Source organism: Anguilla anguilla, chromosome 18 (assembly GCF_013347855.1).
Source record: "Anguilla anguilla isolate fAngAng1 chromosome 18, fAngAng1.pri, whole genome shotgun sequence".
NCBI classification, from domain to species: Eukaryota; Metazoa; Chordata; class Actinopteri; order Anguilliformes; family Anguillidae; genus Anguilla; species Anguilla anguilla.
In genome coordinates, this window is record NC_049218.1 from 23,754,070 (window position 1) to 23,772,424 (window position 18,355).

General features: G+C 44.3%; 1 protein-coding gene across 1 annotated transcript in view; it reads left to right on the top strand.

The window, feature by feature from the left end:
* The first annotated feature begins 3,070 nt into the window (after positions 1-3,070).
* Positions 3,071-18,355, top strand: part of si:dkey-103j14.5 (isoaspartyl peptidase/L-asparaginase) — a 49,673-nt gene continuing 34,388 nt past the window's right edge. Inside the window, exons 1-3 of the mRNA XM_035399559.1 lie at positions 3,071-3,308; positions 8,889-9,085; positions 13,115-13,257. Of these exons, the coding sequence (XP_035255450.1) occupies positions 3,274-3,308; positions 8,889-9,085; positions 13,115-13,257 (375 nt within the window). The 5' untranslated portion in view covers positions 3,071-3,273. The remainder of the gene's footprint in view (positions 3,309-8,888; positions 9,086-13,114; positions 13,258-18,355) is intronic.

Below are 18,355 nucleotides of genomic sequence, written 5' to 3' on the forward strand. Positions count from 1 at the left end.
TTCGCTGACCTGATAAATATGTTAATTTGCAAGCTCTTTAAATCCTGTTCCAGCGTTTTCCAGGGGTGTCCCGTGACCCCGTTTTCTTTCCCTGGGGAAAAGGAAACTTTTCTGTTTTTTTTCCTACTTCTGTTCTACTTTGTTTTAAGTCCGTGTGGAACATTCAGGGCTTCTTGATATTATAAGAGTGTATGGGCCTACAAACTTTCACATAATATTTTCCCTGCCCAAATAATTTCTAGACAGCACTTTTCCTCACAAGCAAATCGTGTTGGATTCCACACAAAGACATTAATAGACCCAGAGTTTAATAAACGCCTCTAGTAAAAGGAAGGGAAAAAACTATGATAGATCTCACATTTGTAATTGAAATGAATATTTTTATTTTTAGTAACCAATGTCTAATGCCAATTTGTATGGTCCGCCTTCTCATTTCGATGCAGAAATAAATTCCAGTTGAAACTCAATTGAATTAAAATGTGTTGAATGTTTTAAAATCTTATCTTGTTTTCAGTACTCAAGTGGTTGTTTTACCTATAAAGATAATGTATTCTCTCGTTAAAAAGGAGTTTGTTTAATTTTGTCAGCAATCTGCTTGAGAATTTAATTGGTAGGTAAAAAAAAGAAAAGAAAAATCTTTAGAGGTGTGGTTGTTTTCATTCCTGTGAAGGCTTTTAATTGCTCTCTAAAGAAACCCAAGCCTGACTTTAAACAACAGTAATATAAGGCAACCTCATTTAGCCCTACAGTAGTGCTGACTGCACAGACAACCTGTGATGTCAGGAACAGGCAAATAACAACAACAGCAACAATAATAGCATGGGGAGAAACTTAAACAAGTAATTGGACTTATGCTGGCCAAGCTAGCTCAAATAGTGTTGCATCCATTTATAGGATTGCACAAAGGTCTTATGTTCTGGTAATAACATTATATTCAAGAGGAAAATATCATTCACAAAATCTTCTGAAATTTTCTGTAATAGAAAATTTCAGTGATAGAAGTAATAATCCTTTTCCAGGCTAAAAAAAGACTCCCCCAAAGTTTCATTTTTCAAAGTTTTCTTTCAATATTTCAGTTTATGGCTTCAAAACTATTTGGATAAAGTATGAAGGCTGAAATGGCTGAAATAAATGCTGAGAAAAGTTTAAGGGAGTAGGTTTTGTGTTTGTATTACAGCAGCATCATATCATTTTTTTTTTCATTCTGAAATGACAACTTTCCAGTTGTGTGAAATTCATTCCAGATCAGTTCTTATGATGTGTTTGTGATTATTCAAATGAATAAACAAATAAATTGATAAATATGTTGCTGCAATGACATTCATCATAACGTACGGCCAAGTAAATGGTTATTTAAAAATGTTGCACCGCCTAGCAAACAGGCAAAAGTAGGAGACTGAGATTCAACACTCTGTTGCATATCTGGGAAAGAGAGAGAGGGAGCTTTGCGATAACAAATCCTGGGAAGAAAATTAAAATCCTATTTGTCTGTGAAACCAAATTAAGCCCTGTGTTCCTCAGGAGAGAAGCGAATGTGATATAGCTTTTTAAATGTGATTTGTGAGACAGTAAAACAAATCACAACATAACTCAATCAAGTGTCGTTTATGCAGCCTTGGAAGAAAAAAAAAACAGAAGAGATGCAGCCTTCTCTAGAGCTACTTCTGCTCTGGTCATAAAAACAGATTATGAATATTGAGGAATGAAATAAAGTTGTACAACAGTGGTATGCAAAATAATTTGGGAACCCCTGGTCAATATTGTGCATAATACATATTGTGCTGAATCTCAAAGTGAAAAGGTTGTTAACACAACCTCTAAATGGTATAAATGTTATCAGAAAGTAACCTGTTCAACACAAAAGTTAGTTTCTTGTTGGGGAAGCAAGGATGAAGTAAAATGAGTTTATTTAATGAATTCAGAGGTTTCCACAGTGAATGCCCTTGTTAAAATGTTCAGCACTTTGAATACTGAGCACAAGAGCTATTGCATGCTAAAACCCCATCTCTTAACCTAAATTTTAAGTGATTTAATTTAATAATAATTATTAGAAATGACAATCATCAATTAAATCACTGAACTTGTTGATAGGTCAATCGAACAGTAACTGGGTGGAATCAACCAACACATCAAAGCAAACTATACCAGGCCTTCAGATATACTGTTACCTTCGAAGACCGTAATCTAAACACTAGATAATCTAAACACTGGAATATGCAACAGAACACTTATGTAAGCCAGAGACTTTTTTGAAACAGTGCTGTGGACCAATGAAATAAAAATGTCAATCTTTGTCCACAACCACCAAAGATACATTTGGATAAAACCCAGGGAAGCCTCTGAAGGAAATAACAACTTGCCAACTGTTAAATGTGGGGATGAATCCATTATGCATTGGGGTTGTGTGGCAGCCAGTGTCAAGGAAATCTCATGCAGGTGGAAGTGGAAGAAAGAATGGATTAGCCTAAATATCAACAAATCCTGGAAGCTAATGTTTCAGGCAGTAAAGAAATTGAAGCTGAAGGGAGTTTGGATATTTCGACAAAACAGTGATCCAAAATAAACCTGAAAATCAACCAGGAACAACTTGAAGGACAGAAAGATCAGACATGGCATTCACAGTCCCCAGATTTGAGTATTATCAAAAATATGTGGGGAAATCTCAAACATGCTGTGCAAAAAATATTTCTGAACTTGAAGGGATCTAAAGGTAAACTGGGGAATAAAAATCCTACAAGAATAGACAGACTGGTTACAAATGTATGGAAGCCTAAGGAGGTGCTACTAGGTGTGAATAACAGGGTAGCCAAAGTTTTGCACTTGCCACATTTAGCTACTGTTTTATTTTTTTCTATCCGTTAAATTCAGCAAATAAAAATTAACTGTGCATTAAAATGTACAGAACTATGTTTAACTATTTTCCCCAGCAGAGGTTGTGTTAATTTCTTTTCACTTAGAAAATCAACGAACCATGAAATTTGACTGTGTGCCCAAACTTTTGCATAGCACTGTGCATGTGCGTGCGTGTCTTTTCTGACCTGATGATTTACTATGAGGCACGCACCATATAAAAGTGTGTGGGAGCGAATGTCATAGTTAATCAACAAGCGGCTGGTAGATTTATCTGCTAGCGGAACGCAGGCTATTCATCTCGCGGCTCAAACGAAGCACGTGCGGTTAAAGAGGGGAGGGTGAAAGGCCACAGCTGATGTGTGCGGAGGAGATCGCAACCTACCACCGGAGTTTTTCCCCTTTTCCTTAAAGTAGGACATTATGTGCGACTGTGAAGGAGCGCCGCTGCCCTCAATGTAAGAACGGAGACTCCGTTTGCGTTGCTAATGTTGCAGAGATGTTTTAACGGAAGTATGGTGAAATGCGCGTGAAAAGCAATGTGAGGGTCAGAGTTATTTAACGTCTGCGCGCAGTACTCTGACAGCAGGCGAGGATTGCTTAATGCGTTGAGTCAGAGGCGCTTAATCTCAATGTCTGCATGCCAATATCAGCAGGTTGTAAATGGAAAGTATTTTGATCTGTGGCTGTTTGCGAACTTTGTCGGATCTGTATGGCATATAGGCACATGTGCTGATCTTTATAGTATGTGGATGGGCTCGGTGAATAGCACGGACAGACAAAAGTTCGGTGGGCGAACTACCATTAGGCAGAGCAAGTTGTATTCCAATAAGAATGCAGTAATTGATTAGTAATGCTTATGCAGTAAAGAAAAGAAACTTAAAAATACAAAACTTGTTAGTCAATTTTGTGAAAATATGTTAGTGTGCTGTTTTATTTAACATGTGGAGAGGTTTATGTCTAAAATCTCCAAAGTATTTTTGAAATCTGTTCAGGAAGTTTCCTTGCCAGACTTCATACTTTCACGATTTTATGAAATGTTAATGCTGTCACATTTTCTCACACAGTGAACGAATAGACTGGGCAGCTAGCTGGCTTGCTTGATTTTGAGTTGTTGAGGCATGTTGGTAAGGTGCTTTAGATCAATCATTAAAATGCTCCAGCAGAAGTTACCGTAGTCAAAATACCGACAACGGCACTCTCGGTTAAATAAGCGAGGGGAGTGAGACTGACAGACCGCACGCGTGCGGTCAGAGTTCACCTTGTGTTTGGAGACCGGACTGAGAGCTGTGAGAGCGCCTCAGAGGGCCTCAGAGGAAACGTGAAAGCCATTTTCTCGGGGAACGAACACCAGCTTGTGTTACCAGCCTCATTAGCGGGAACCACATCTAAATAAAGAATCCATAGCTGAAGTGTTTGACCTCCCTGATGTCTTCTTAAATGCATAATAACCATTTGGATCAATAAATGAGACCCGCTGGAGAAATATGAGGCTTTAATTCACCGTCAGCCGCAAAGGGAGCAACTGCAGCCAGCCTCCCTCCCCCAGGGACAGAGACTCTGCTGTTTACACTGCGTTTCCCTACTCAACCACTGCCTAGCACACACGCACGCACACACACACACACACAACCACTGCCTCACACACGCGCACACATACACACACACACACACACACACACAACCACTGCCTAGCACACACGCACGCGCACACACACACACACACAACCACTGCCTCACACACACACATGCATACACACATACTGAACACACACACACACACAACCACTGCCTCATACACGCTCACACATACACACACACACAACCACTGCCTCACATATGCACACACACACACAACCATTGCCTCACACACGTGCACACATACACACACACACACACAACCACTGCCTCACATATGCACACACACACACAACCACTGCCTCATACACGCACGCACACACACACACACACACACACACAACCACTGCCTCACACAGACACACAGACACACACACACACAACCACTGCCTCACACACGCGCACACATACACACACACACACACACAACCACTGCCTCACACACACACATGCATACACACATACTAAACAGGCACATACACACACACACACACACGCACACACACTCAAACACATGCACACACTCACACAACCACTGCCTCCCACACGCACACAACCACTGCCTCACACGCACACTCACACAGCCACTGCCACCCCCCCCCCCCACACACACGCACACACAGAGATGCACATACAGTATGAACACAGATACGCACAGCCATGAACACGTGATCTCGTGCAAAATCTCATATTCTCACGTTGTGTTGGTGCTGACATTCTGTTTAGAACGTTCAACGTCCTTGCTAGCAATGTATCTAAATCTTCCCTCATTCCAGATCATAATGAAAAGTGACCTGCGGAATAAAAAAAGTGCAAATTGCACCCCCTTCTCTAAAATACACAAGGGTGACTCCTGCCCTCTCACTCATCGCAGTTACCAAGGCAACAATATTCTCACTCCTAATTAGTGTAGATGTTTTTGGATCTCATTATCACGCCCTCACAATGCAATCCCGCGTCGTCTGCCGTTTCTCTGTTCCGGTTAATGTGCTGTTCTGCAGCTCATTTCCTGCATTCCCAATCACCTGACCGTCTGCAGGAATGTGAAGATGTGTACGCTTTCTGAGGATGGCATAAACCTTATTTAAACACGATGGAGAGAGAGACAGTGTCAGCTTAGAAAATAGGAAATAGTACATTTTAGGAATCGAGACAGTCTCTGAGCTCCCCATGGTTACACCATAAACATTTTTTTTATTTGAATTCACTGTTGAGCTCACATTGAGCTCCTTGCTGTATTGCACAGACAGGTGTTCACCATCTGTAAATTCAGCTTTGAATAAATAAGGTTAGACAACGCAGCTGAAACTTCTGTTTCATAGTCGGCCATAATGTTAGCTTCAATTTAAAACTGTCAGTAGCTTGGATATCTAGGATATCCTTCTTCGCACACAAATACTCTCTGCACCAATAACAAACATGCGCGGAAATAAAAAATCAAAACCTCCACACAGTGAACCGTCCCTTTAACAGAAGCCTGACGAGCAGGACTTTCCTTTGCCTTGTAGTTCCAGAAGTTTTAGCTGCTGCATCGGTTTCTCTGGAGACCAGCTCTCTGAGCCTAGCTTGTGGATTTCCCCTAGTGCTGCACATAGCTAATTACCTTCCATGCTAAAATAGAACTCTACACGCTACTTATATTACATTACATTACAGGCATGCAACAGATGCTCTTATTCAGAGTGACTTACACAACTTCTTTTACATAGCAAACTTAGCATACTTAATTTCTTATATATCATCTAAAAGCACAATGGGAAGCAATAAATAATTGGTAATTTTGCAAATATTTGATAGACAATCAAGACTTTTGCTAGGGAGTGATTAATAGATACACAAATACAATATTTCCTTGTATTGATGTACTATGCCTAAAAAAAAATTAGAGCTGCAATTGTGTCATAAACAGGCTTGCACTGTTTTGGAAACAGTGTCGTGCATCATTATTGTGTGGAAGACATGATAGCTTGCGGATAAGTCAACCACACTCATGGAACCAATCACTTGGCGAACATAAGTTTATTTGTATATATATCAACATTATGAAGGCCTTTTGGATTGATAATGTAATATATTCCAAAGCCGTTTCAAGTAACAGTGGCTGATTATATATTGCCGGTTAGCCGTTGCTGATTAATCTGCTTTATCACTGTGTCCATTGAGACCAGTGCTTTTTATGACCTCCGTTAGTCAGCAGTCAGCAGAACACAATGGCCTCCTTCCTCTTCAGAAAGGCTGCAGCCGTCTGACAGGTCATTAGTTCATCTTTATTGTTAATCTGTTCTGTTATATTTACAGTCGCGCTCTTAATGTTTTCTCGGATAGTGCATCACAAGAGGAAGTTGAAGGCGAAGGTACACATGTTAAATTCTGATGAATCTTTACTGCGTGTTTGGTTTCAGATCTTGACGCTCTGCAAACAGATTGGCATTGGCAGTTTTGGTAACACTTTACAATAAAGTCACATGAATTGACATGAACTAATGCAGTTATGAGCTACTAATTACTGAATCTGTACAATTTTGTTAATGCATTTGTACATGCTAAATCCATGTTATCAACTACATTAGTTAATGCCAATTCATACTGAAATGAACAGTTAATGTATTTTACTGTTTATATTGAATTTATCCTTTGTTTTGCTAATCATGTAACTAATACATTAGTTAATGTATTTGTTAACTATGAACTATAAAAAGTTAATTTTATGTCTAATCAATGTCATTTGTGCATCATGAATTAATTAAGAACTACATTAGTTAATGCCAATTCATGTGACCTTATTGTAAGAGTGCTACCCCAGTTTTAAATGTTGGTGTTCAGAGCGTGTAGACGCAGCATGTGAAATGTGTCTCATTGAACCAGACTGGCCATGATGTGTTCTGATTTGTTCTGATATGATTGGCAGGGCTTATTTCCAGACTACACAAGCACAGGCAGTGTCATCGAAGCCACTGAACTGTATTCAGCTAGAACAGAAGACACTAAATTCTGTGATCCTACCTTGTTCCTACATGATGGCTGATAGGGTTGTGCTCGAAAATAATATGTGGTATCTTTGTAGTAATTGGGGAGAAAAGGTAACATTGAGAGGTTTCATTTAATTGGACAATGACACGTCCACATTCATAATTGAGTAGTCGACTGAATGAGCTCACACAAACATGACATGAAAAAAAACCATGAAACTGGATGTCAAGATGTTTTACTTAATTGGGAAACGGAGAACACTTGTCACACAACGGTGTTCATGTCGATTTTCATAAAAGTAAATCTGACTGAGCCATAGTATCACTGATTTTGGCAGTGGGGCTGCTAAACTCAGGGTGGCCTTGAGCAAGGCTGAGCACTGCAAAACTGGAATTGGGTCCCTACCACTGAGGTGGCCAGAGTACCTTGTTGAGGAGGCCAGAGTAACCTTGCTGAGGAGGGCAGAGTAATCTAGCTGAGGAGGGCAGAGTAACCTCACTGAGGAGGCCTGTGTAACCTTGCTGACGAGGCCAGTGTAACATCGCTGTGGAGACCAGTGTAACCTCACTGTTGAGACCAGACTAACTGCACTGCGGAGGCCAGAGTAACTTCACTGAGGTGGCCAGAGTAACCTCATTGAAGAGGCTAGTGTAACTTCAATGGTGGAGGCCAGTGTAACCGCACTGTGGAGGCCAGAGTAACCTCACTGAGGAGGGCAGAGTAACCTCGCTGAGCAGGCCAGTGCAATGTCGTTGAGGAGGCCAGTGAAACTTTATCGAGGAGGCCAGTGTAACCTCACTGAGGAGGCCAGTGTAACCTCGCTGAGGAGGCCAGTGTAACCTTGCTGAGGAGGCCAGATTAACCTCGCTGACGAGGCCAGTGTAACCTCACTGAGGAGGCCAGTGTAACCTCGTAGAGGAGGCCAGTGTAACCTTGCTGAGGTGGCCAGATTAACCTCGCTGACGAGGCCAGTGTAACCTCATTGAGGAGGCCAGAGTAACCTCGCTGAGGAGGCCAGTGCAACCTCACTGAGGAGTCTAGAGTAACCTCACCGAAGAGACCATTTTAACCTCGCTGAGGAGGCCAGTGTAACCTCGCTGAGCATTAAGTTTGTGGAAGTTCTCCACCTCTCCTCCGCGTCTCTCTCCCTCTTCCTCTTCTCCCTAATGGAACATGAGTGAACATGACAGCGAGCTGTCAAGGCTCTTCCCGTAAACAACGCCACATTTTCACGCTCCCTCTCTTCGGGGAGACCAACTGTGAAAGCTACATTTACCCAGGGTGCCGTTCTGCATTCAAATAACCGGGCCTCCCTGATTTGTTCCTCACGCATCACATTTAGGGTGTCAAATGGAAAGATCCGAGCCGCTCCATTGTGTTGAATGTAGATTTTTAGATCTTGTTTTTTTTCTCTCTCTTTCTCGTCACAGGCAGCCGGCTGTGAAACCGGTGGTTGTCGTTCACGGGGGGGCCTGGGCCATCCCCGCCGGCATGTCCGAGGCCTGCACGAATGGCGTGAAGGCCGCAGCTCTGGGGGCGTTCCGGGTTCTGAAAAGGGGCGGGACCGCCCTGGACGCCGTGGAAACGGCCGTCAGGGCCCTGGAGGACGACCCGGCGTTCGACGCGGGTAAGCGCACGCGGTCTTCGGCCTTATGCCGCTCGAACTCGCAATTAAAAGCGAGTGCAGTCGTAGGTTAGCTGCTAAAGAGCTCTCCCTCTCAGTTTACGACAAACGCTAACAGTTTCGATTGGCCTTATGAGCCTGTTAAAGCAGGAATCCCACAGTTCACTGTCACATTAGACTCTGCTCACAAAGTTTAATTTTTGAGAGTGCATTCTGTCAATTTAACTTTATTGTAATGTGGTCATATACAGTGCTATCTGTGAGAATTGGATCTTATCCCTTATATAATAAAAATGATGCTTCATTTATATGGCACCTTTTCCATTCAGCAGTGCCTTTATAGCTCACTGTGCTTCAAGGAAATTAAAGGAGAGATGAGAAGAGAAAATGCAACGGTCTGCTGGTTGTAGAAGCAGGTACTCCTGTAGAGCTTTCAGCCCCGGTATGGGAATAACGGCTACTCTGGGCCATGATCCAGTGTGGGTACTATCTTCCAGAGGCAGAGTACATTTCAGTGTGTTCTCGAGTGGGGGGCTATTTTCTCCAGAATGGGGCTGTGTTCTGGAGTGGGGGGCTATTTTCTAGAATCGGGTTATCTTCTGGAGTGGGGGCCATTTTCTAGAGTGGGTTTATGTTCTGGAGTGGGGGCCATTTTCTAGAGTGGGGTTATGTTCTGAAGTTTGGGCTGTTTCCAAAGTGGGTTTATGTTCTGAAGTCAAGGGCTATTTTCTAGAATCTGGTAATGTTCTGGAGTGGGGGCCATTTTTTAGAGTGGGTTTATGTTCTGGAGTGGGGGCTATTTTCCAGAGTGGGGTTATGTTCTGAAGTTTGGGCTGTATTCTAGAGTAGGAGGTGTGCCCTGTAGCAGGGTCTCTGTTACAATGCGGAGGCTGCACTTTGGAGCGGGCTAGCTGTAACGGCCCCCCTGCGATGCAGAGACGCGTTTAGGATAGTCATCGGGTTACAGGAGGAGCAGAAACAGGGACAGCTCATTAGACACCCCCAGCCTGTCAGGAACCCCGTCGCGTCCGCTCTGGCCCGCTGCCAGTTTGGGTAAAAGGAGCGAGCCCTCGCCGAAGCGCAGGAGCGCTAGCTACGCTTCGTCTGAGATCCTTTCATACGCCCGCTCCGCCTGCAGCGAGGCCGGACCGATACGCGCCTGATGCAGCCCGGGGGGGCGGGGCCATGTCCGATGACCTCACAGCCTCTCCGGGGCACGTGCTCAATGGAAGGAGAGGCAGAATGTATGTACGTACATATGTGGGCCTGTGCTGCTTGTGGCATGACTGGCGGAGTGACTGTAGCCCAGGGGAACAGTGGGTTGACCCCTAAACGCTGTCATGGAAACCAGTAAACTTGTAATGCATCTACATCAGAGGCGAAGCTTCATGCAGGGGCAGTCAGTGTTTGCCTGTTTCTCTGTCCATCCGTCCGTCCGTTCATCCATCTGTCTGTCAGTCTGACTGTGTGTCTGTCTGCCTGACTGACTGTCTGTCTGACTGTGTGTTTGTGTGTCCGTCTGTCTGTCTAACTGTGTTTTTGTCCGTCTGACTGTGTCTGTCTGTCTGTCTTTCTGCCTGCCTGTCTGTCTGTCTGTCTGTCTGTCTGCCTACAGCAGCTTGCATTCAAATGCTCCAGCCTGTGCTGTCTCATTATTTTCTTGTTTTATGAACATTGTCTAGCTGCCCTCGACCCTGGAAAAGGCTGCAGAACAGAGTAATGGGGCTGCTAATGTTGACAGTGCTTCTAATGAAAGTGTCCTTGACCATTTTAAATCCTCTTTTCTGATTGCAAAACAATGGGAAGTATGTGGTCTGAATCTAATGGAAACACAGAAATGCTGGATTTGGGTAATTTAATGGCCTAGTGAATTCTCCATAGTCACTGTAATTTAAATTAGATTAGTTAGATTGGTAGATCAGCCTACCATAAATGCAATATTTATAATTAATCTGATTTGCCATGCCTTTGTCATTATTCTCTATTTAATGACACGCTGTTAGAACCTTACTTAGATAAATAATAAAGATTATAAACCACAATCAGTGCAGTGTTTTTTGATTGGAAGTATTTCAGCACATAACATTTTTTTTAGGATAAATATCTATAATGGTGAAGCATATGAAAGTGCTTTTATTAAGAGCTCTAAATGCACGATTACCATCTTGTAAATATTTCTCACTGGTGCTGTCTTTTCATCGCTGAATCTCTCTGCACATATGTACATTTATTAAAAATCATATTCAATTTTTAAAAATAGCCGTGGAAACTTCTGTCAAGTATACGATGATATTGTGCGGGAACCGTGAAACCACTGTTGAATCTGCATCGTCTCTCTACCTGGAGAATTACTTTTAATGTGAAAAAGCAATCAGTACATAAAGGGCTAGGTGCTACCTGGGCTAGAGCAGTTTGTGCTACAGCTAAAACTGGTTCTGGAACGTTTTTACCCAAGCGCATTTGGCCCTCTTATCTTCTATGTAGAAGCTCAAGGTTACTCACTATCCAAAAGATTATTCATTTTCCCTCTGAAAGAAGGTGGATGTACAAAGGTCACAGCTACCACTACCTCAGGTGTGTGTGTGTGTGTGTGTGTGTGTGAGAGCAAGTGTGTGTGTGTGTTTTTGTGTGTGTGTGTGTATGTATGTATGTATGTATGTATGTATGTGTGTGTGTGTGTATGTGTGTGTGTGTACGCATGCATGTGTGTGTGTGATAATAATTTATAAAGCTGGATGCTTACAGAAGCGGTTCAGATTTGCTACCCTGCTTTCTTGTTGGAAGGTACAAATGCCTCCTCAGAAACACCCCTCAGTCAAAAGTGTTGGATAACCTCCGTGTCACACTGCAAGCTGTTCTGTTCTACAGTGAATGGGTCTGAAATGACTGGCCTTTGAGTGGCCATGACGTGTATTTAAAACATAGCTTCCCAGCAGGGGCTTCTGCGTTGGAGTTGAGGTTCTGTCTGGTCTGAGCTGAGAGGATTTTAAGAGAGCGAGGGCTCTTGTGAAGCAGGGAAAGAATTTTGCCTTTTTGACACACAAGATTACAGGCTTTCTTACAGAGGGGAAAAAAAACAGGCCTCATGTTTTTTTCCCTCACAGTATGCATAGGCCGGGTCAGAAAGTTAAAACAAGTCAAACTCGGAGGCTTAATCATAATCATAGTCATAATCGAAGGGGGAGGTTGGGACAATCATAGAGAAGTCCCTCCCCCCGCCCCATAATATTTAAAATAAAAAGCAGGATATTTGACTGTAGGGATGCAGCATAGATAGTAATTCCACAGCTCATCTTTATTGCATATTTGAGGTGGATTTAATGTGAAATAAGAAGCAGAAATTCACTGTTCTTGAACTAAACAGGAAAAGAGGAAAAGGATTTTTCCCTCAGCTGTCGACACAGAGACACAGCTGCGTGTGTGCATGCGTGCGCGTGTTGCGTTTGTGCATGTGCGCGTGTGTCGTATTTGTGCATGCGTGCGTGTGTTGTGTTTGTACATATGCGTGTGTTGCGTTTGTACATATGCGTGTGTTGTGTTTGTACATATGCGTGTGTTGTGTTTGTACATATGCGTGTGTTGTGTTTGTACATATGCGTGTGTTGTGTTTGTACATATGCGTGTGTTGTGTTTGTACATATGCGCGTGTTGCATTTGTGCATGCGTGCGTGTGTTGTGTTTGTGCGGGTGCGTGTGTTGTGTTTGTGCGCGTGCGTGTGTTGTGTTTGTGCGTGTGCGTGTGTTGCGTTTGTGCATGTGCGTGTGTTGCGTTTGTGCACGCGTGCGTGTGTTGAATCCATGTATGCGTCCACCTACACGAGCACATGTGTATGTATGCCTGCGTTTGTGCGTCTGACTGTCCGTCTACACGCGCCCACAACATTTGAGCGCAGGTGTCTGTGTGTCTGTGTGCATGCGTGCATGCGCGTGCATGCGTGTGCATGCGTGCGTTTGCGTATGCATTTCCTTTGCGGTACGGGACGGCGTTCCGTTTGGGCGGGGTGCTCACCGGAGGGCCCGCTGTGGTTGCAGGGCGGGGGTCGGTGCTGAACGCCGGCGGCGAGGTGGAGCTGGACGCTGTCGTCATGGACGGCAGGACGCTGGCGGCCGGAGCCGTCTCCTGCGTCAGGAACATCGCCAACCCCGTGACCCTCGCTCGCGCCGTGATGGAAAAGGTTCCTCCTCCTTTTTCTCCTTTTTTCATTCAGTTTTCATTGGTGGCGCTCTCAACCAGACCTGCTGGTGGTGGGAGGGGGCCTGGTGTTGACCTGGAATTTTTTTTAAAAACGTCCGCCTGTTTTCTGTGCTCCTTTGTTTATTCGTTTTCTAATTAGCGGAAGTTATTGCCCTTTGATTTTTCCGCCCTGCCTATGATTAAGGTGTTTCTGTACAGCGAAGTGTATTCATTTCTGTCATACGCATATGCACGCACACACTCCCACACTCATTCTCTATGTGGTTTTACAGTTCATTGCTTGATAACGTAATTATGATTATCATTATAATTATAATTACAATAATGTACTACTGGCAAAGATGGAAGAAATGCACAAAATGAATTTCACAACATACTTAGCAAAACCCTGATTATTGTTGTCGAAATTGGGATACGAGCACCACCTCACAGAGCGAATATATTCTATCCATCATAAAATATTTCCATTTGGAGAATTTCTTCCACACCATCAGTAAGCTCACCGCACTGACACCTGCTTCAGAAATCCTTCCTGTGTTTTTCCTTGGTGAAGAGTAAAGGAAGACAGAGCTCTGGTGGCAGGTTAGCGGGTCATTATGGTATATAGCAGTGTGGGCGGAAGGTTCTAGAAGGCTCTAACTGGCTCCTTCCACGCGCTCTGTTGTGGAGAGTTCTGCAGGTCTTTACACCGCAGGGGCAGCCGCTGAGGAGCGCGCTGGCTAACGGGGCTCGAGTTGTTTTTCCCCGGCTTCCAGACGGGGTCAGAGGTCGCGCCCACGGATAGGCTAATGATTTCAGCTTATAGAGGAGTCAGAGGAAGAGAGGGGAGCTCTTCACAGCATCTTTTTTCAGCTCAGTTTTTCTCTCCCCGCTCACAAGAAAACAATAAAAAAAAACAAGAGCAATGAATGAATCATTACAACAATGGCAGCAGCAACAGCAATAACAATCTTACTGAATTTCTTTTTGCAAATGATATTTTACAGTGAACAGATTCATGCTTTGTAATATTGTTTTAGAATGGTGCCTCGTTGTCAATACAATTTGTTCAGCTGGAACATGCTGGGCTCCCAACCCAGAACTGACCTTTTTTTGTTACTCATCCATTATGGAATTGGGACAGAGATTAGAATCTCTCTCTCTCTCTCTCCCTCTCTCTCTCGTTACAAAAAACAAAAATTTGCTTGCCTAAGTAATCATTACATTTATCTGGCAGACGCATTTATCCAAAGCGACGTGCAGTAAGTGCATACCATAGGTCATTGGAACAACTGCAAAACACAGCTCTGATAAGGTACAATACTCATTACAGTTATACATATTCATGAACACATTAAGGCCAGTTCACACAGTAAGCATTGGCCGGTTAGAAAGTTTAGACAAGTCAAACTCGGAGGCGTAATCATAACCATAATCATAATCATAATCGGAGGGGGAGGTTGGGACAATCAGAGTGAAGCCACTCCCCCCACTCCATAATAATTAAAATAAAAAGCAGCATATGTGACTGTATGGGTGCAGCATAGATAGTAATTCTATAGCTCATCTTTATTGCATATTTGAGATGGATTTTATGTGAAATAAAGAGCAGAAATTGACTGTTCTTGAACTGCACCGGCTGAGGAAAAAAGTGCTTGAAGGGGTCCTTTTGACTGTGGTGTAAAGAAGGACTATCAAGAGGAAATCAAGGGGAATCAATGGAGACTGATTTTAATATGATTTCAATCAGTGCCCTTTTGTCAAGGCTAAAAATCAATGCTGTAGAAATGCGAACTCCCTCCCTTCTCTGCCAGTGAAAGAGGAGTGTGTGAGCTTAGCAATAAAATAACACCGTATTAGCCTGAGGACAGAGGACTGAATACAGGATATTGAATGTGTGTGACAAAAGCTAGGCAGAGCCTCCCTCCCTCCAACACACACGCATGGACACACACACACACATACACACACTCACATACAGACACACAGACACACACACACACACACACACACACACACACACACATACACGCAGACACACACCCATACACACACACACATACACACACACACACACACACATACACACAGACACACACATACACACACTCACACATACACACATACACACACACACCCATACACACACACACACACACATACACACAGACACACACATACACACACTCACACATACACACATACACACAGATACACACACACACATACACACAGTCACACACTCACACGCACGCACCCGAGAAGTTAAATTCTCTAGCGGGGGCATGCTAGTCCTCCGGGCTGCCTGGAGACCGCTATAGTGGCGCGGCCCGTGTCGGCTGTGCTGGAGGTGTTATCCGCGGGTGGACGGGGGAACAGGCTGAGGACGGGGCCCCGTCACAAAGCCCCGACGGGACGCCGCGTTTAGCCTGAAATAGCGCGGCGCATGATTTATTCATTCTCCCGACACTTTCAATGAAAGCGACCGACAGGCGATATAATTACGGGCTTTTTACTTTTTTAACCGCTCGGCGTGGCCCTGTTTTTTTTTTCTCTCTCTGTCTCTCTTTCGCTGGCTGAAGCGGGGCGGCATTTACACGCGAAGAATGCGAGCTCATTATCCTCCCCGCTGGGGAAACAGGGCTATAATCACCGTCAGGTGCTGATTTATATTTCCATCGACAGAACTAATTCTCTGACCTGCCACGGAAAAGGATTCGGTTCCCCAGTCATTCGGGTTAGCGCGCGGACGGCTAATTTGTTTGTTTGTTTATTTATTTACTTACTTATTTACTTATTTGTTCTTTTTTTGCGATTGTTCCTAATTGCCTGATCGGTCCGCTGTAGCCGGGGTTGGCTCCGGTCTCTAAACTTCCCGATGAGAGTTAGTTGAAGGTTGACTCGGGACAAGCTGAGCGCTTTTAATTCGCAATATTTGCATTGTGAAAATAGGATCTGTGGACAAACAGATGGCCAGAGCCCTCCGAGCCCTCCGTTTTGGATTGTTAGGGCTAACGGCCTTCATTTCGTCCCCCGGATTTGTTTAAAAAGTCCCCTCCTGGCGTCTGCGAACCTGCTCGTACGCTGTTTTTGACAGCGGGGCTGTCACCGAACAGGGTCCCAGCGATTCGAACAGGGGTAAGAGGGAAGGCGCGTGTCGCAAACTCACCGAAACTCTTCGTGTTTCACGTTTCGTCGCCCGGAGAGAACAGAAGGCCTCCGTGGCCCGGGCTGGCTGAAATACGGATGGTTCCGTACTCCCGCCAAACCCGCCCTGAAAGACCTTGGTCTTCGGGCTCGCGGATCTCCTTAACGGCGCGGTATTAAAAATTCATCAGCCCTTGATCAATGGCGCGATCAAGCTTCACTGACCCCCTCGCTCCTTTCCCGTGATCTAAAACGCGCTTCAACCGGTGGAGAAAAAACGGCATTAATAACCGCGTTAATATTTTACAATTTTCTAAGCGGACGAAATGGCGGAATCTCGGCCGGTTATTACTCAGTGAACAAATATGGAGGAGGGTAGAGTGCTTCTCCCCCCCCCCCCTCCTCCCCCCCCAAGCTCTGTGGGCCCGGCCATTAGCCTGGGGACCCTATATTTCCTATATTTCTGCGATGCATGTGCGTCTGGTTTTATGAGCAGCCCCATCGGTAATCCAGGGAAAGATGAAAGATGGATGTTCGCCATTGTGACACTGGTAAATGTACACTTTTCAGTGTAATGTTGAGACTGCTCATTCTGCCACTTTGACTGACTTGAAGGCAGGGACTGTTGGGATTCCCTGAGTCAAGAGTAAGTACATAAAAAAAGGCAACTGCAATTTGAAAATGAATGCCAATTTGTTATTTAAATGACTAGAAGTAATTAAACTGGTTGCCTTGGAGTGCATGAGTGACTGATTGAGCCTTGCACATGCTCAGTGCATCCAGTCTGGCGTTATCTGGGGTTTATTTTCTGGAATGGGTGTCTCTGGCCCATCCAGGGATTTTGATTTACCTGCTTCTCCTTGGTTTCAACTCGGCTATTTAGCGATAGCCGCGCTCTCTGAGTCCATAAAAATCAGTCCACTGCTGACACTTCCGTTAACGGTTTTGGGAGAGAGCAGAGAAATGTGTTTTCTCCTCCGAAACACGCGATGCCAAGCGCTACCGTTTATCATGAGTGGGGCTTGTTCAGAGGTGAGTGGGAGGAAGGCACTTAGCGGACAGACAGGCAGGTGCCCGGTCGCCCAGCAGGGGTCGCTAGAGAGCGATGAGATGCGGGTTCCTGCTGTCTGAACTCTGCCTCAGCCTGCCAATGGTGAACCCGCTGAAAGCCATTTTTTCCCCGCACAATTACATAAAAAAGCATCCTGGAAATACGCCCAATCTGGCAACACTGCCTGTAACCCTGCAGGTGCCTTAACCAGATGAGTCACCGATTTTGTTTTTCACAGAAACTCCATTTCAGTTTTTGTATTTTGACAGGCAAATATACTGTAGAGAGTTTCCAAAATGCGTAAGCACTATTTTAAAGAGTTACCGTGGGGAAATTTGGTGATAGCAATGCTCTGTGTGTTCCTAAGGTTGGTCATTTCCCAGAATACACCTCTCAGTAGCTGCAGATGAGCAGGATGAAGGTTTACAAACAGGAAAGGGCATGACAACATAGATATTGAGTCCATCTTCAGCAGGAGCCATATTCCAAGTGTCCCACACATATCCCCAATTCAAAATTTAACCACATATAAAGCCAGTCAGGAAAAGTGAGCAATAGAGGACAAGTGAGATACTTCTGAAGCAGGGTGGCCAACAGCTGGTGTCAGGGGTCCAGAAGAACCCCATTCAAGGTGCAACGGCAGTGCCCTACCTGGGAATCAAACCTGCAAACCTTCATGTTACAAAGCCCAAACCCCTAGCTATTTCTGTTACCCTGCCACCCATTATTCAACAATAATGCATGTCATATGTAGCATTACGTCTCTTTTGGGACACATTTTTCTCTCTCATTGTACATTTGAGCTGTTCATCCGCTCGCAATTCAATCATTTCCATCTCAGGTGCAGCTTCATCAGTGGTCAGGAGAGGAACCGGTTGATTTTGGGAGCTATGTACGTCAC